At 41.6% G+C, this 16805-nt stretch overlaps 1 protein-coding gene across 1 annotated transcript in view; it reads left to right on the top strand.

The window, feature by feature from the left end:
- Nucleotides 1–16805, top strand: part of DPYD (dihydropyrimidine dehydrogenase) — a 750022-nt gene that overhangs the window by 646289 nt on the left and 86928 nt on the right. The window contains exon 20 of the mRNA XM_056844741.1: nucleotides 10901–11080. Within this exon, the coding sequence (XP_056700719.1) occupies nucleotides 10901–11080 (180 nt within the window). The remainder of the gene's footprint in view (nucleotides 1–10900; nucleotides 11081–16805) is intronic.

Genomic DNA, 16805 nt, shown 5'->3' with positions numbered 1-16805 from the left:
GTTCTAACTTCACAAAGTAGTGTTCATATGTCAGGTCTCACATGTAGCCAAGACAGCATTTTTCCATCTATGCCAGGTGAAGCAGCTCGTGCCCTACCTGTTTCGACAGGACCTTGCCACAGTGATCCACGCAATGGTCACCTCCAGATGAGACTACTGTAACTTGCTCTATGTAGGGCTACCATTGGGCCTGCTCCAGAAGCTTCAGCTGCTCCAGAATGCAGCGCCAAGGGTCCTTACAGGGACCCCTTGGAGAGCCCACATCCAACTGGTGCTCTGCATTGCCTCCAGAATGATTACTGGATCAGGTTTAAGGTTTTGGTACTGACTTTAAGGCCCTAAACGGTCTGGAACCATTGTACCTGCAGGACCGTGTCTCCGTGTACACCCCTCAGAGAGTGTTACACTCATCTAATAACAACCTGTTGGTGGTCCCCGGCCCAAGAAGTATCCAGTTGTCCTCAGCCAGGGCCAGAGCCTTTTCAGCTCTGGCTCGAGTCTGGTGGAACTCTCTGTCGAATGAGACCAGGGCCCTGCAAGACCTAGCTCAGTTCCACAGGGCCTGTAAGACGGAGATGTTCCTCCAGGCCTATCTATGGCCTATCTATCAAAACTGGCCTCCCTGCTTCTGCTTACTATATAGTTAAGTCTAGTTCATCTGCACACCCGCCTTCCTCTCCTGACTGAGGGTTTATATGTGTTCATTGACGCCTCTGGATCTGTTAATATGTAATTCTGGATTTTTATTGGAAATTTTAAATTTTTATGTGTTTATATGATTATTTATTGACTGTATATGAATTTGTTTATATTGGTTGTAAGCTTCCCTGAGCCCAACCTTGGTCGGGGAGGGGCGGGATATAAATTTAACAAATAAATAAATAACTGTAGTCAGTTTTTAGTATCTAACCACAAGTTAACTGTACATATTTTACAATCATATTTAGATTGTCTTGTCTCAAAAGAATGGCCAATGAATGTATTTCCAGAAGCAAATAAATTACTGAATGTTTTTTGGATATATTTATAAAACATTTGAAGAAGCTCCATTTTTCTGCTCCTCCTTGAAAGCTGTTATCTTGGATTGAAAGACAAGGAGAAACCATCTCTTGGGAAGTGTGAAAGTGGGTTTTTTACTTTATTCCTGTAGGATTCTTGGGGTCAGAGAACTTTCCTCCTTTCGTAGATCACAAATAAGTTTCTTTCGTGGACACCAAATTGAGTTCACAAATTCTTATAGCCAAGCTGATGGAGCCCGAAAGCAATTTTAGCGGGAAGAAAATATAGCACTATTGAAGGAAGAGTCTCAGTAGGATGAGAGGTTAATCACCCCAGGACTAAATTGAGGTCCCAAGACAGAAAAATTGTTTTGCTAGCTAGTTTTGATAGACTTCCAGCTTACAAAAATATGGCCTCATAGGAATGTTCCTCAATGGAAAAACACTTTAATGATATTGTTCATTACAAATTTGTGTCTGCCAAGAGTGACGTCTATGTGGACCAAGGTAAATCCATCCTGAATAAACCAGGAAGAGATAAATTCTTTATTTTATAGGAATTTTTTTTCTTGGTATTTTTGGTCTAAACATGTTAAGGTAGTTTTCAGATAGATGTTCCTTTGGTATTCAGTTGGCTGGCTTTATTGCTGCAATCTTACAGGATACATTCAGAATCAGGTCATAAAACTTGGAAATTAAATCATAGAATCATAGAACCAGAGAGTTGGAAGGGGCCATAGAGGCCATCCAGTCCAACCCAGTCCTGCCCAATGCAGAATCAGCCCAAATATCATGTAAGACTGCAGATGGGAAATCACTTAAAATTTTTACATGCAAAATTAGCCGACATTGGTTCATAATAACCTTCTTCCTGACATTTTTCTGTGTGCAGGCAGTCCCCCCCCCCCAAAAAAAATAAGGAACATTTAAGCAAGTAACTCCCACCCCTGCTATGCCATGCAGATACATGTAACCTGAATTGATACAAGCTGGGAAATGCTTTATTGATTATGCTGAGTATATTCTGGTCCTTTCAAATAAACTAGATATTTTGGAAGGTTGAAGTGAAATATTACAATAGGACAGTTGAACAACAGGAACAATGAGGACTGAGAAATTTCCTGATTAGAGATCCTGAGATTTTGTGCTAACAATGTTGCATTGGATTTCACAGAATTTGGAGAGGCAGAAATAAACACTTTCACACAGCCCAAATAATGCACTTTCAATCCACTTTCAGTGCACCTTAACGCTTGTTTGCAAGTGGATTTTGCCAGTTCACACAGTAAAATCCACCTTCAAAGTGCATTGAAAGTTCATTATTTGGGCTGTGTGAATGTGCCCTGAGAGTACTCTTTTTTGCTGATTGGAGGATGGCGGCGGGGAGGTGTCAAAAACCAGATTGTATGTACTTGTGATTTGAAATATCAGAATCCTGGGGAAAGTAGTATATCCATGTGTTGCAACAAGGGGCGGGGGGAATTAGTAAGAGTCCCATCAAAACTAGCCTTATGTTTGCTGGAATACTCACAAAGGAACTTTTCTAAATGTTTTTGTTTCTGTGTTGCAACATATAAATGTGACTTCCTGGGATCTCCAAATATCAGGGTAATGGAATGTACACCTATAGGATTATCTTAAACATCCCCAGTGTTTTTAGTCTGCACAGACACTGTAGGATACAGGTTGAGGAGAAACTCTCCAAAGTGTGCACCATTCTATGACTGGTTATCAGATTTCCATCCAGGTCATTATCTGGGGGAGGACACCAATATTCGATCACAAAATCCACCCTAATAAGATATTATTGTCATCCAATAAAAAAATAAGAACATGTGAAGAGTCCTGCTGGACCAGACGAGTAGTCCATCCAGCCCAGCATAGTTTTTCACACAGAGGGCAATCACTTGGAGGGCCAACAAACAGGGCACAGAGGCCAAGGCCTTCTCCTGATGCTGCCTTTTACACTGCTATTCAGAGGTTTGCTTCCTCTTTATATGGAGGCTCCCTTTACTCCCAATGGCTAGTGGCCATTGATGTCTCCATCCTCCGTGGATTGGTCTGATTTCTTCTTAAAGTTCACTGATTTCTTCTTAAAGTCCATTGGCAGTGATTTCCACAATTTAATCACTCATTGTATTTCCTTTTGTCTGTCATGAACCTATTGCCCACCAACTTGGGTTGCCCCCAATGTCTAATATTATGGGAGAGGGAGAAAACGTCCACTATGTCTACTTTCTGCACCCCACGTGTAACTATATGAGCCTCTGTCATGTCATATCAATAAAAGTGGCAAATGTTGTTCTCTTCACAATATTCTTATCACAAATATTGTTCTATATTTAATATTCATTACCATATAATTGTTGCCAAATAAATATAAACAAGTATTGATAAATTTATGTATTCAGATATTTAACTAATCAAAACCAGAAGCAAAAGTTCTGTTCATTTATATTGTAATATGCTTGACAGTGACAGCATTCAGATATTTTTGGATTTGTCTATTATTCTGGTAGGACGTTGTTCCAAGTGTTATGCATAGTTGTTGCTGGCCTTGCCCTCTGGCAATGTACATTCTGGAAAGGTCCAAAAGACATCTTTGTTATTGGGGTTTAGGAAGGTATATAAGGTGATGCTTTTACATGGGGCTATTTGCTTATTTGGCTGCTGGAGTTACAGAGCATTCCTAAGGAGAGTTACTCCAGTCTAAGCCCATTGAAATGAATGGGCTTAGACTGGTGTAACTCTCCTTAGGAATGCACTGTTAGTCTGTTTCTTTGGAATGTTTTGGCTGTTGGATATTAATGAAGTTGTTTGAATTTTTGTATAAATTTATTGTTTTTAAGGAACATATTTTAATACTGTTTGTTAGCTGCCTCATGTTTTGTGGAAAGGTGGGAAAAAACTGTTCTAACAAATTGGGTTGTATCCTACCATTTCACACAGCTAAGGACTGAGGCCTCCTCAAAAAGAAGATACTCTTCTGCCAGAGGTAGAGTTGCCCTGGAGGCAGGCTGTGCCCTTAGCTGAGAGGAATGGTAGGATATAAGCTGCTGTTTTTCAAATGAACATTCCCAGACTCTTATTAGGTAGGATCTAGCATTTCCATTCTGCTAAGTGAGAAGCCTTCTTCCAATGGAGCAAGGCTCCTTCCACCAGTGGAACACTCCTGAATCACTGGAAGGGAGTTGTTGAATCCAGCCTCTTGTCATCCCTTGTTGACTGTGTCACTGTGTGTGACAGTTCTTATGTGTAGACTTTAATTATTTGTTTTCTTCCCAGGTTTGACTGATAGCCTTGTAAATCAAGGAACCACACTGAGGTGTAGGACAGGAACAAAATTACCTTGTCTTCCTCTTCTGTCTGCGGACCTGCACTTGTGGCAGGAGGCAGTATTTCACTTCTTTCCCCATCCTCGGTGCAACTCCTGAACCACATGTGCATGTGGGTCCTGTGGCCCTGAGAATCAATTTTCCTAGGCTTGGAAGGGACTGGGGGGAGAGATTGCCGCAAAGATACCTGGATTTCACCCTTCATCTGGACTATTTCTACAGAAAAGAATTCCTCTGAATTAGGTACATCTTTATCTGCTGAGGTACCAAATAGGGCTTTATCACCCTATTATTTTGTAACACCAAAGAAAGAGTTTAATTATTATATGTTTCTCTTGAGAGTTTAAACTGAAAACAAGTAAAAGAAGGACCAATGTATTTCATTCAGTCAGTCAGTCAGTCAGTCATTCAGTCATTAAAAATATTTATAAGCCACACTGTCGTCCTACATGGCTAACACACATAATACAAGATCAAAGAGGTTACAAACATTTTTGCTTACATTTCGTACTACTGGTTTCAAAGCCAAATCAGCCAGATTAAAAGTAAAAAATGCAAAACAACATATCTTATGCAGGAACTTTCAAAGATTTCTGAGTCCAGAGTTTTGTTGCTTCTTCCATTTATATGGTCGAAAATTAGGAACTATGAAGTCAAAGACTGACTTCTTAATTTTGAAAATTCTTTGACTTAGCAATCTTATGCAGTTCAGCAGCAAAGCTAACATGTCACCCCCTTTTTGAGAAAGCAAGATGGCATCCTTGTGAATGCTAGAATGTTATCACTTCAGCAGAGAAAGGAAAAATGATGGCAGAAAGCAGTGTTTGTGATCTGCACAAAATGTGCTGCCACCGTAACAGCTCAGATGAAAGAAGCTGCTGTCTTGATTGCCAGGAAGCCACTTCAGAACTCACTTTGATCTCATGTCATCATGGCTAAATACAGTACATAGAGACATCACTGTTTTGGTGTTGTACGGAGACAGCAAATGGGAACAAACATTGTACAAAGTCAAATTTTGTCATTTGCTTATTTGTATGTTGAGATTATTGTCAGTTGACCAGCAGTTGCACACATGGGGGTATTCTTCACAGAGATTTGCTGCTGTTTCGACGCTGATTTGCGTCGGAGTCAAATTTTGGTTATTCACTGCAGATCCGTCTTTTCCCCCACTGAGCAAAATAAGCCACATTAAAAGAGAGGCAATCCAAACCACTTTTGAGACGATCTTTCCTGTGGACGTGTGTTTTGTTGCTCGGATGCCCATGAAAAAATGTTTGCTTCACTCCCCGGGACGTCTCCTTTCTCCTCCCCCAAAAACAGTGATTGGCTGGGGGAGTTTCGTGCTCGGACAAGAATACCGCCCCTTTTGCTGCCTGCCTGCCTGTCTAGAATCCTGGCACTTCTCTCCCTCCATCCCCGCATGCCTTCCCCGCCCCTTGCCCGGGATGGGCCTTGGAGCTGGGCCCACACCTCCAAGCCCAGGGGGACGTCGGACGAAAGGCTCCAGGGGGAGACCGGCGGGGCCACGCCATGTGCTCCTCGCGCGCTGGGGGTGGTGGTGGTGGCAGCTCAGTCTAGGGCAGCTGGACCCGTGGGGGGATGTTCAAGGGAAGGGGCTGTTGGCCCCTCTGCCCCAGAGGGGAGGGGGGATTTTTGAGAAATCGGATGGGAAAAATGTAAATCCTGAGAGCGGAAAACCCAAGGCAAAACTCCCTCCCATCACTCTTCTGAACAGGGGCGGCCAGCCTGCTCTTATCTCCCTCCTCTCTCTCAATGCACTGTGGCCGGATCATGGCCGGCGCGCAATCCAGGGGCCTTCTTTCCTCTCCCCCCACCCCGCCATTCCCACTTTCAGCTAAACACTTCTCTGGGCACATGGATTCCCCAATCCTGTCTGTCATTAAAGGGCAATGGGTTCCACACCTGTAGAAAATAGAGGGATGCTTTGAGGAAAGCGCTGCCTTGCCCCCCCCCCAATTTGGAATCTGACTGTTCCAAAAGCAGAACAGAGCGAGGGTGGAAGAAAAATGGAGGAGACCAGAGGGACTGGTGCTTGTTTTTTGCGCTGGGGCTGATGAACCGCACGAGGTAATCTGCTGGGCGGAGTTGGGGCGGAGCTGGGGGCAGGCATAAACAATGAGCCTATTGGAAGGGGAGGCCTCCTGCAAAAGGGACAGACCAAACCATTGTCAAATACAGCGTACTTTGTTCCCATGAAAAATCAAAACTACAGATAATTGACGGGGATAAATCGCGGCCATGAAAAAAATATTTAAATCGTGTTGTTGTTTTTTTTAGTCCGTGGCAAAACAGAAGCAAAATCTACTGTGAAAAATGCCCCATGGTCTCATGCTGGCATGAGAATGTACAGAAATTGACAGCATCCACATGGAATTTTGCACACTGACTGGGTGAAGGGGTCCAGTGTGGCTGATAGGAAAAGAACAGTTTATTCTCTCACCTCAGTATTTCAGTGTGTAGGTGAATCTCCATATTAAGACGTGGCAACCTTGGTGGTTGGATAACTAATAGGATAGCAATTATGTGATGGTTTGTAAACCCAGTCCCCTCTGATAATGACATTAAGCTGGTATCAGCTGCCCATGAAACTGACTGCTCATGAATACATTGAACAATCAGAGGAAGAAGTCCCTATCATTTTTCCCAGGAAGAGGCCATGTATGTTATCTATTTACCAATTCTGCACCTCAGACTTTTCGAGTGAGGTCTGATTCTAACCACTCTAGGCTATTCTGTCAATCTATCAAGTACATTTTAATCCCTCTCTTTCTCTAAAGAGTTCAGGGTGAGGAACCTCACTCTCCTTGCCCCATTTTGTCCTCACAACAATGCTGCAAGGTAGATCAGGTTGAAGGACAGAGTGATCAGCTCAAGGTTATCCAGCAAGCATCATGGCAGTATGAGGATTTGAACCTGAATCCCCCAGAGCCTACTCTCAAACTACCCTTCACCATTCTGGCTTTCACTTTCCTAAACGCCTCTGTAGAGAAGTTCTCACTAAGGCTGTTGAGTGGTGCATTGCATTGCTTCGGGCCGCAGCATAGCCCCTTTAAATCCCTTCTTTCTTTCTTGAAGGCTGGGACTCTGTCAGTAATTAAGACCAGCTTGGTTTTAGGACTGTGGCAGATCAACTCCTTCTGACCCTGGGAGCTGTCCTGAGTACCTTATTGTCTCTTGCTTGTTGCTGCCTCCCCCTTATTCCCACTCACCTTTTCTAGATTTTGTCTAGCAGTCCAAGGGTTCTCAATCTGGCAGGGACAGTTTGGTGATATGCACTGATGCACTAATACTGATGTATTAGACTGGATAGTCTTTGTGATTCTGTGATAATCTCTAGTGCATTCTGGTGTCGTTTCAGTTCCTGTGATCAGAATGAGGTGATGCACATTAAAAGTCACATTATTTATAAGATCAGAACAGCAATGCGCTTGTGTATTAACCTGCATACGTTGTGTCAAAATAGTGTAGGGCTTCAGCAACCAAATCTGGTTTGGTTTAAATTATATAAACCAGTGTGAGTTACCAGCGTTTTCAATGCTTCCTTTCTTTTCTGAATAGCTAAAAAAAGATACTCATATGTTTAAAAACTAGAAACCCTTAGCAAACAAAGAAATTTAAATAAAGCATCAGGAGGAGGAAATTATAATGGTGTTCTCTATAATTGTTCAGGAAAGAGAGAGAGAGAGAGAGAGAGAGAGAGAGAGAGAGAGAGAGAGAGAGAGAGAGAGAGAGAGAGAGAGAGAGAGAGACCATCTATGGAAAGCATAACAGACCTAATTAATGCTCACACTGTTCCTCCAGAGAAACAGATTTTGTGGAATGTAAATGGGCTGCATAGGAAATGTTCTTGTGCATATTTTATACTTATTCCTTGTTTCTTCCTGCACAGCTGTAGTATACAGTATTTCAAAAGATAATACGTACTTTCCCCACCTGAACAACAACTTGTAAGATGGTATATAACACCATGAATAAAACTTAGATAAGTTTACTGAGGATTTGATCAGTTGTGTGAGCTAATTTTACATTGTGAGATGCGGTGTGTGTAAGAAAGAGAGATCCCTTAGAGCAGTTGATCATTAATTTCATATTTATCAATCTATAGTAGGTGCTTTGTTTATGATAATTGTAGTTCTTTGTTAGTACTACATTGCAGTTGGAATCTGGATAACATTTGGATGCCACATTGTTAGATTTTCATAGCAAGGGCTGCATCCCATGGTTCATTTTCCATGCTAGATCAGAATAACAAGGTAGATAGATAGTAAAAGTTGATTCAAGCTGACATCTGAAGCTGGAAGTTATTTTGTTTAAGACATATAGTAGTATGTCACCATTTAATCCTAACCATGTTCATACTTATTTTATTTATTTATTTAATACCCAGGAACATGGGGGGAGCGAGACCTCTTGAATGACATGATACTCTAGGAATTTCAAAATCTCTTCAGTAAAACTAGAGATTTTTGAAATTCCTAGAGTGTTATGATATCACTTCCTGTTCTGAAACCAGAATTTACTTCCATGTGCTTCTCCCCATTTCCCCCCTGCTGCTCCATTGAGCAATGATGGGGACAGGGAGCATTGCATGGAAGTCCCTTGCCATTTACCAGCTAAGAAGCAACCCTGGTTATGTGTTTACAGTGGCTGACCCTGGAGAGGAGATTTGCTGCCAAATTTGTATCTATTGGAATGAGAAATCTTCAAAGGCACTTTATAGATTGTGTTAAAATAGTCCAATCTGGTGGTTATGTTATAATGGCTTAGTGTAGCTAGGCATCTAGATAAAGGGTCAGCTTACAAGCAAGATGTAATTGAAAGAAGGTGCTCCTAGCAACAGCACCGACCTACTCCTCCATTTGCAAGGTTGGGTCCAGGAGAACCCTAAGCTCCTAACTTGATCTACCATGGAATGCTTAACCCTATCTCAGAAACAGGTTCCATTTATTTACCTTATTACAAGTGAATGTGTCCTAATACATGAGCTGGACAGCAATCATGGTGGCAACAAAGATTCAGAATTCTCAGACAATTTTCACTAAAATGATGAATTTTGACCACTGAACTATCAAATCATAAAATGCAAAAGAAAATAAAAGAATGGTATGGAGTGCCTCTTTCCGTTGAACTGTTTCAAAGTATCTTACATAGCAAAGTATCTTAATATAAAGAGCTACGGCTATTAAAACCATCCATGATTAATTGATGCCTCAGAAAACTATACAGATACCAGCTATCTATAGTCTTTCATAGGGTTGTGTATATCAATAAACCCGAATCAAAAATAAATCCAAAATTAGTCGTTTTGGCTTCATTTAGGTTTTGGGTTTACTGAACACCAAAACTTGGGGATAAAGCTGAAGCCAAATAGGCGCTTCCCAAAAAAGCTGAATAATTATTTGGCCTTTGCTCAGAGGCGAATAGCTGAAAGCTCTGTGCTTTCTCCCATTTTTCTGTCTTTTTTTTTACTGGTTTTGTTAGGGCCCCATAGTTGGGGCCCTTTTGAGATGGGAATTGTGTAATTGAAGCCGACTTGGTCTGACCAACCTTTCAGTGGGTTGACCTGGATCAAGCATGTTTTTTTAAAAGACAGGGGTCACCAAGTCCTGTCCGGAGGGATATACCCTCCAACTAAAAAGAGCCAGCTTCAACAGCTGCTCACACCACGTTTTCTGAAGGAGATTTCTTCATCCACATGGATGAGCAAGCTCCTTCAGACAGCCCCTGTGGTCAAGTCTTCGGCTGGCTCCGATATCACAACCCCTCCCCCCATGAAAACCTGCTTTCAAAAAGAAGGTTGCCCCAAGTAGAGGCTTTATTTCCCTGCACAGAGACAGGGAATCTTGAAATCAATCTTGAAATCAGATTGTTGATGACCGTAATAAAGGACTATTCACAAGTTGTCATTGCTACCAAAAGAAATGTTTTCCATGCCTTATTTCTCTTGCATTTAAGCCTTTTTCCTCCATTTGGAAGCTCATTTGCATGGACATCATGCTATGCACCCCAGAAACGAAGGCAGCCCCCAGACTTTGAGGCACCACCAGCCTGGCAATCAGCTCTTTCTGGCAGTCTTTGGCAACGCTGAACTTCTGAACCTGAAAATTGATGGACAGCTCGGCTCACAAATGCCTGGAGGATGGGGGACCCCATTGTGAGCCCATAAAATTGGACCCCCGTGCCAGAGTTTACCAAACTTTGGTGACAGTCGAAGGAAAGTCCCTTGCAGCCACGCTGCAAATTTGGGGACTCTACCTCCAAAATTGTCCCCCAGGAGCTTTGAAATAAATCCCCATACACTATAATGGGCCCAAATTTTTCAGCAAACCCGAAATAAGCCGAATACTGAAATTTACCAGCATGGGTATTTGGCTTATTCTGGGTTTACAGAAAAAAATTGGGCCTAATAAACCCGAACCCGAAATTTACCGAATTTGTTTTCACAACCCTAGTCTTTGATCATCTGAGTTCTGGATATTCTGTCTCAAATACCAGTTAAGACAACTTTCTTGAAGTAACGTAAGTTTATGTTCTCTGTTCTAGGTGTGCAGTGCCATACAGAATCAAGATTTTACTGTGATTGAAGATTACTGCACTGGGCTAAGAGCTTTGCTTTATCTGCAGAGCATAGAGGAGCTTCAAGATTGGGAAGGACAGAGTTCTTCAACTACAAGGCATCAGAAAGGAAAGCCTGTGCCCAAAATTGTTGACCTGGTGGGAAAGGTATGTTCTGTACCTTATTTTTTTCTCAGCTGTGAATCCTGGGCCCAGGGCCCCTTGTCCCATTGACTTCTAGACAAAGTTAAAAGACAGCATGACTGATATTAAACATGGTTTTTTTTTAATCTCACCAACCTCACTATATCACTTTCTTCATCCTTCACCGAACTAAGAAGAGTTTTTTAAAAATGACGGAAGTACCAGAAAAGCAGTTGTGGAGATGGTCCATCATCTTGTACGGCAGTAGGAGTATGCACCGCTGCCAAAGTCCTTCAGGAGCATATAGCTGGTAAACAACAAAAGCAGGACATTGTTGTGTTTTCTGGTATCATAGATTTTGATTCCACATAGCACAGATGTATACAGTTCGTTTAATCCACGGGAGCTACTACACACAAAGAGCTTGTCATGCAAAGCACCCTTCTCATGGCTGTGTTTCATGCAACCACCACACCCCTCATTGCAGATATGAACTAGGGCCAAAGGCCAACTATCTGGGTTGGAAAAATACCTCCCCGTGAAGATGTGATGAGTCACTATAAATCATGAGAGACACCACTAAATGTCTGCATATTTGTTCATCCTATTGCCCTACCTCATCTGAAGGGTTAAAGATTATCCAGTTACACTGATTAAATTCCTTCTTGCCCCATCCCACTTTTTGCTGGACATCTTGAGGTGACAAAAATAGACTGTTGCCACTGTACTTCTGATTATAGGTGTGGGTGTCATTTTTAACATTTCCCAACGTTTACTCCTGGTAAGTAAAAAGAGTAAAATATAATAACCCTAGTACATTGGGGATGCCAGGTATTCTATCCAAGCCCTCTTCCTGCTGTGCTAGTCTTCTGCCTTCGGGTTTTTTTCTCATAAGAGACACTTTAAAAATGTTGTGACTTCAGTATTCTAGCACCACATTCCTTCTGAGTCTTCAGTTCCAGAGCTGACCTCTCTGCATATCCTTGCAGTCCTGACTCAGAGCATAGACAGCAAACTTAATAAGGCCTTTCCGGTCAATCATGAAAGCCATGTTGGAACATATGAGTAGAAACTCTTAGATATGCTGGACCCAGGCCATTGACGTGCTTTATGGGTCATCACCAGCACTTTGAACTGAGCTCAGTTTGTAACAGCAATCCAGCACAGACATAGCTGTATAGTTCTCTATCACTGTATGGTTAGTACATTTATTAATGCCTTTGAAAATGTCATACCAATTGAACAGATTTAGCATTTGCACATGATTTAAATTTTGAATCATATCCCCCAGAGGATCTCTACTCCCCCCTTTTTACTCACTAATCTGGAGGTGCCAAGAGCCCAGAAAGTAGCCCTCTGAAGCCATGTAGAGATTCTCTCCACGTAGCTGCTGTGCTTAAGCACTCCCAATTTGCAATAGGATTCCTAAGGGACTGTTGCCAGCTGGAATAAGTTACAGCAGGCTCAGGGTGACTTTTACTTTCAACAAGGAGTGCCGTGGTTAGAATTGGCTTTTTAATTTGCTCCCTGACGGCTTTTGCCCCCCTCCACTGCTGAGACTAGATTTTCAGCAGAAAACCTGGGCTTTTGTTTCTGCCTTCTGGAAGAGATTTGCTTTGAAGAGTGCTTTCAGTTATACATCATGCCTATTGATTATCCTTCGAAAAATCTAATATAACATGGTTGAAAATGTTGTATAAAGCAAAGATTTACAAAAGAATAGGATTTGGAGTGTCAGATACCTTCAAATCTTTGCTTATCATTGCTGAAGAGTAGAGTTCTTTTCAGTAAGAGGTTAGAGGGGTTTCTTTGTTCTCTGTGAAGCTCTGAAAATTATAACATTACCTTTCTATTGTAAAGACAATCCTATCACTAAACTCTGGAGAATACAGTATTTCTGCTGTTTTTTTAAAAGAATCAAGCCATTTCTGTTTCAACAACTAACACTGTGCAGTTACAAGAGGTTGTGTACCAACTAATTTTTATAGAAACATACACTTAATATACATATGTCTAATAATGTGCTTGAAAGGAACTTTGGGACTTTCACCTTTTGTCATACCTAAATAGCCATTGTCAGAAAATACTTTTCACATCATTTCAAATGAGAAGGGAGGGAAAATTGAAATCCATATTTTTTACAGCTTGTCACAGTATCAATAATTATCTCTTTATAAGGGTATTATATGAAAAGCTTAAAAGAAACATTTAATAATCCAAAGTAATCTTAACATGAGACTGATGTCTTAAAAGAGGAATGAAGGGGGGAAAAATTGTATCCAAGGAAGCTTTGTTGTCTGTACTAGAAATTTAAAAAGAACAGGAAATCAGCAGATAAATTACTTCAGACAATGGTTTAATGTTCTTCTAATTTTGCTTTAAGGAAAATGCAAACATTGGAGTATTTACCATTTTTTTTAATTAAAAAGGGTTGTTTTATCTAAACAGCTCAATTTAAAACAATAGCAGGCAGAGCAATTCTGAGGTGTGCCTGTGTTGCAGTAGCCAACCATGCTGTAACTATGGCATTGCTAGTCCACTTCCTGTAGGGTTCAATCCATTTTTTTAATGTTTTAGTCACAGACCTTAACAATAATCAGATTAAAACCATACAAGATATATTACACTCACAAGATATTTTACCCACAACATCCAGAGTGACATTGAATAAAAGTTTTAGAATGTTACAAACAATCACATTTACACATATTATTACTGATTTAACATTATAGTTCCTCTAAAATATTCTTGCTATGACAACTTTGGTTCCTAATTTTCAACAAATTTCTTCCTTAATTTAGACACTAACATAATAAAAAAAGCCACACTAAGCATGATCTTAGAATTAACGTTTGCCATTAAAAACCAAACTTGACTTTCAACTGTATCTAATACATATGGAATATGCTGGGTTAATTTGAAGCAAATGAAGTCATAAAGTGGGCAACTGAACAGATTCTGTGGGAGGTCCTCTATTGAACCCATGGAGCAGGGACAAACCTTAGATTATGCAGGATTTTTTTATATCTACCATGGGTATAAGCTGAAGGCATCCTTTTTTAAAAAAATAATTAACTGTTTATTTACCAATATATGTTTGAACAAAGGGCTTAATTTCAAAATACTATAAAACAATAAAAACAAAATCAAATAACAATGGAAATTGCAGCAAAAACTCACAAAACTAAGCCTATAACAACAGGAAAAGAAAAGAAAAAACCAAAAGGGCCGGAGCCCTACAACAACCAGGCACTGCAATTGATTTTCTGGTTAAAACATCCAAACAATTTGGCTCTGGCCCCAGGGTGGGGGGAAGACAGGCAAACCACAAGGAAGGTTCCAGCATGAAATGGACTGACACTGCTGTTGAGCCGTAGCACTTCCAAAGCTCATGTGAACGCACAGTCAGAATAATCAAATAGTCAGAACCCACAACCCATGGTCAAATAGTTGGAACCCACAACTACTGTATCCACTATGCTCTCTTATGGTGTGGGATTCACTACAAAATTCAGGGGCTCCTTTCCTCTAATCCTTCAGCTCCCGCTCCCACATCCAGGCGCTGAAGGCATCGTTTGAAATCGTGCCATTGTAAATGCTCTCCTTAACCCTGGATCTAAAAGTTCTGTTAAATAATTTGAAAAAAGCTTGCTCGATTTGAATAAAGGTTCACATGGCGGCCAGCAGGAAATAAATGTTGGTAACTGTCTTTAAGTGGCCACAGCTGCGTCAACATCCCCAGCAACTGCACCGCAGTGTTCCTTGGCGGTACTGTGGCAAGGTGGCAGGGCTCTGTTGGACAGGGTGGTCAAAGCCAACTATGGGCCGCCTGGCATGGGGGCCAAGCCAAGCACCCATCAGAGCCCAGAGGCATAAAGGGGCACGGCCAGTGGTGCTGGCTTGATGTGAGCGGCACCCCCCCCTTAAAGGGTCAGAGTCCTGCCAGAAGTCCTTGGGCACCTGCCAGTGGCGGCACAGGCCCCAGCATCCCCTCCCGAACACCCCAAGCCAGCCACTTGCTCACATGGAGCAATGGACACCCACCCCTCGGAAAGAGAAGGGGAAGATGTCATCGGTGTCATAATACAAGTGAGGAACCCTCACTACCTTCTAGGGGTCACTTTTCTCCCTGTATCCCCTTCCCCAAATTATTTCTTCTTTCTCTCTCTCCTGGCAGCCTCCATATCTTCTCCCCTTTCCTTGCTTTCTTCTCCTTCCCACCACCAACCAACCTTTCTTTTATTTGTCCCATCTTCAACTTTATTATTTATTTACTTCATTTACACCCCACCTTTCTCCAAAATGAAGATCCAAAGCCTGTGAGGTAGCTTAGGATGAGAGAGACTGGCCCAAGGTCACCCAGCAAGCTTACAGGGCAGATTTGAACCTTGGTCTCCATGGTCCTAGTTTCACAGTCTTATCAGTACACCACTTTGGTTCTCAGTGTTCCCTTCTTCCCTCCCCCTGGCAGCCACTCCCTTGGAGCAATGTGGCCAAGTTGAAAAAGTCGTGCAGTATCAAGTCACTCTGGTGAGTTGTGTGGTTGCTGGTCCCAGCCAAGATACACAAGTTGTATAGAGGCTGCCACTGGACGCAGGCAAGTTGTGTGGCTTCAAGTTGTAGCCACCACTACATCTGAATGATTTACACAAATTACATGGTAGCGAGTTTCCCAGTAGTTACTGCTGGCCCTGGCCCTGATGAGGGAGGAGAGTAGGGGTAGAGTGAGAGGTCAATCTAGCCTTGGAAAGGGTTCTGCCTCCTTCCCCTGCCTTTTACTAACAGAAACCAAGGCTTGAAGGCTGGCAATATTGTTGCGGTTGCCTAGCAAGACTCACAGTGGCTGCTGAGATCTTAGAGGGCATTCATTTCTTAAAGGTACATGTACAACTTCTGTTATGGGGGGGTTAACCCCCCAATATTTGTTTGCTTGTTTACATTTCAGTTGTTTCTGCAAGCCTGGGGCTTTGCTGAGGTTTGTAGAAAGATCTGTCTTATCTGTTTATAGCTTCAGTATCTGGATTTAAGTATCCATAGATGGGGCTATGTCTGATATATTGATATTTGTTATGTAGATATCCCATGTACTTAAACATGTTATATGTACTGAGTATTTGAAGAAGGAGGGCATGTTGCAAAAATAGAGCCCTAAGACTATGTTTTGTTCTGGGTCCCAAACTTCCTTTCTGCAACCCTGCAAAATAATAATCCCTTGGATTAACGGTTAAGAAAATAGAGCTGGACCATTTATGAAGGACCTGATTACAATGTGTCACTTAGCATGTTCTATATTCAGTGCTTTTATGTTTAAAAAGTGCCAGTACTCATATATAGGGTTGTGACAATTGGGTGGCCCAAAATTGTCACTACTGCAATCCCAACTTTGCATTGTTTTAGGAATACATAATTTTACCTTAGTCCACATTTATTGAGTTTTTCCCCCTTTTTTCAGGCAACTATTCTATGTCATGCCTAGGTGATTATAGACATCAGATACTTTTGTTAAAGATTTAGCCAGTCTTTGCATGTTGGTATTTACAAGTATCTTTTGTTATGTATATGCATTTGTGAGATTTTAAAAAAGATCTTTGGGTACCTCCAAAGGTTGCACACATAGACAACCATGCCTTAATCAAAGAGCATGACCTTTTTAAATTTCTTACAGTCCAGGCTCAAACAGCCCATGTTTATCAATTATAATTCCCCTTATAAATCCTTGTGCAATTGCAATTAACACTACACATCATGG

Source organism: Euleptes europaea, chromosome 2 (genome assembly GCF_029931775.1).
Source record: "Euleptes europaea isolate rEulEur1 chromosome 2, rEulEur1.hap1, whole genome shotgun sequence".
Lineage (NCBI taxonomy): Eukaryota > Metazoa > Chordata > Lepidosauria > Squamata > Sphaerodactylidae > Euleptes > Euleptes europaea.
This window is presented reverse-complemented; position numbering and strand designations above follow the sequence as displayed.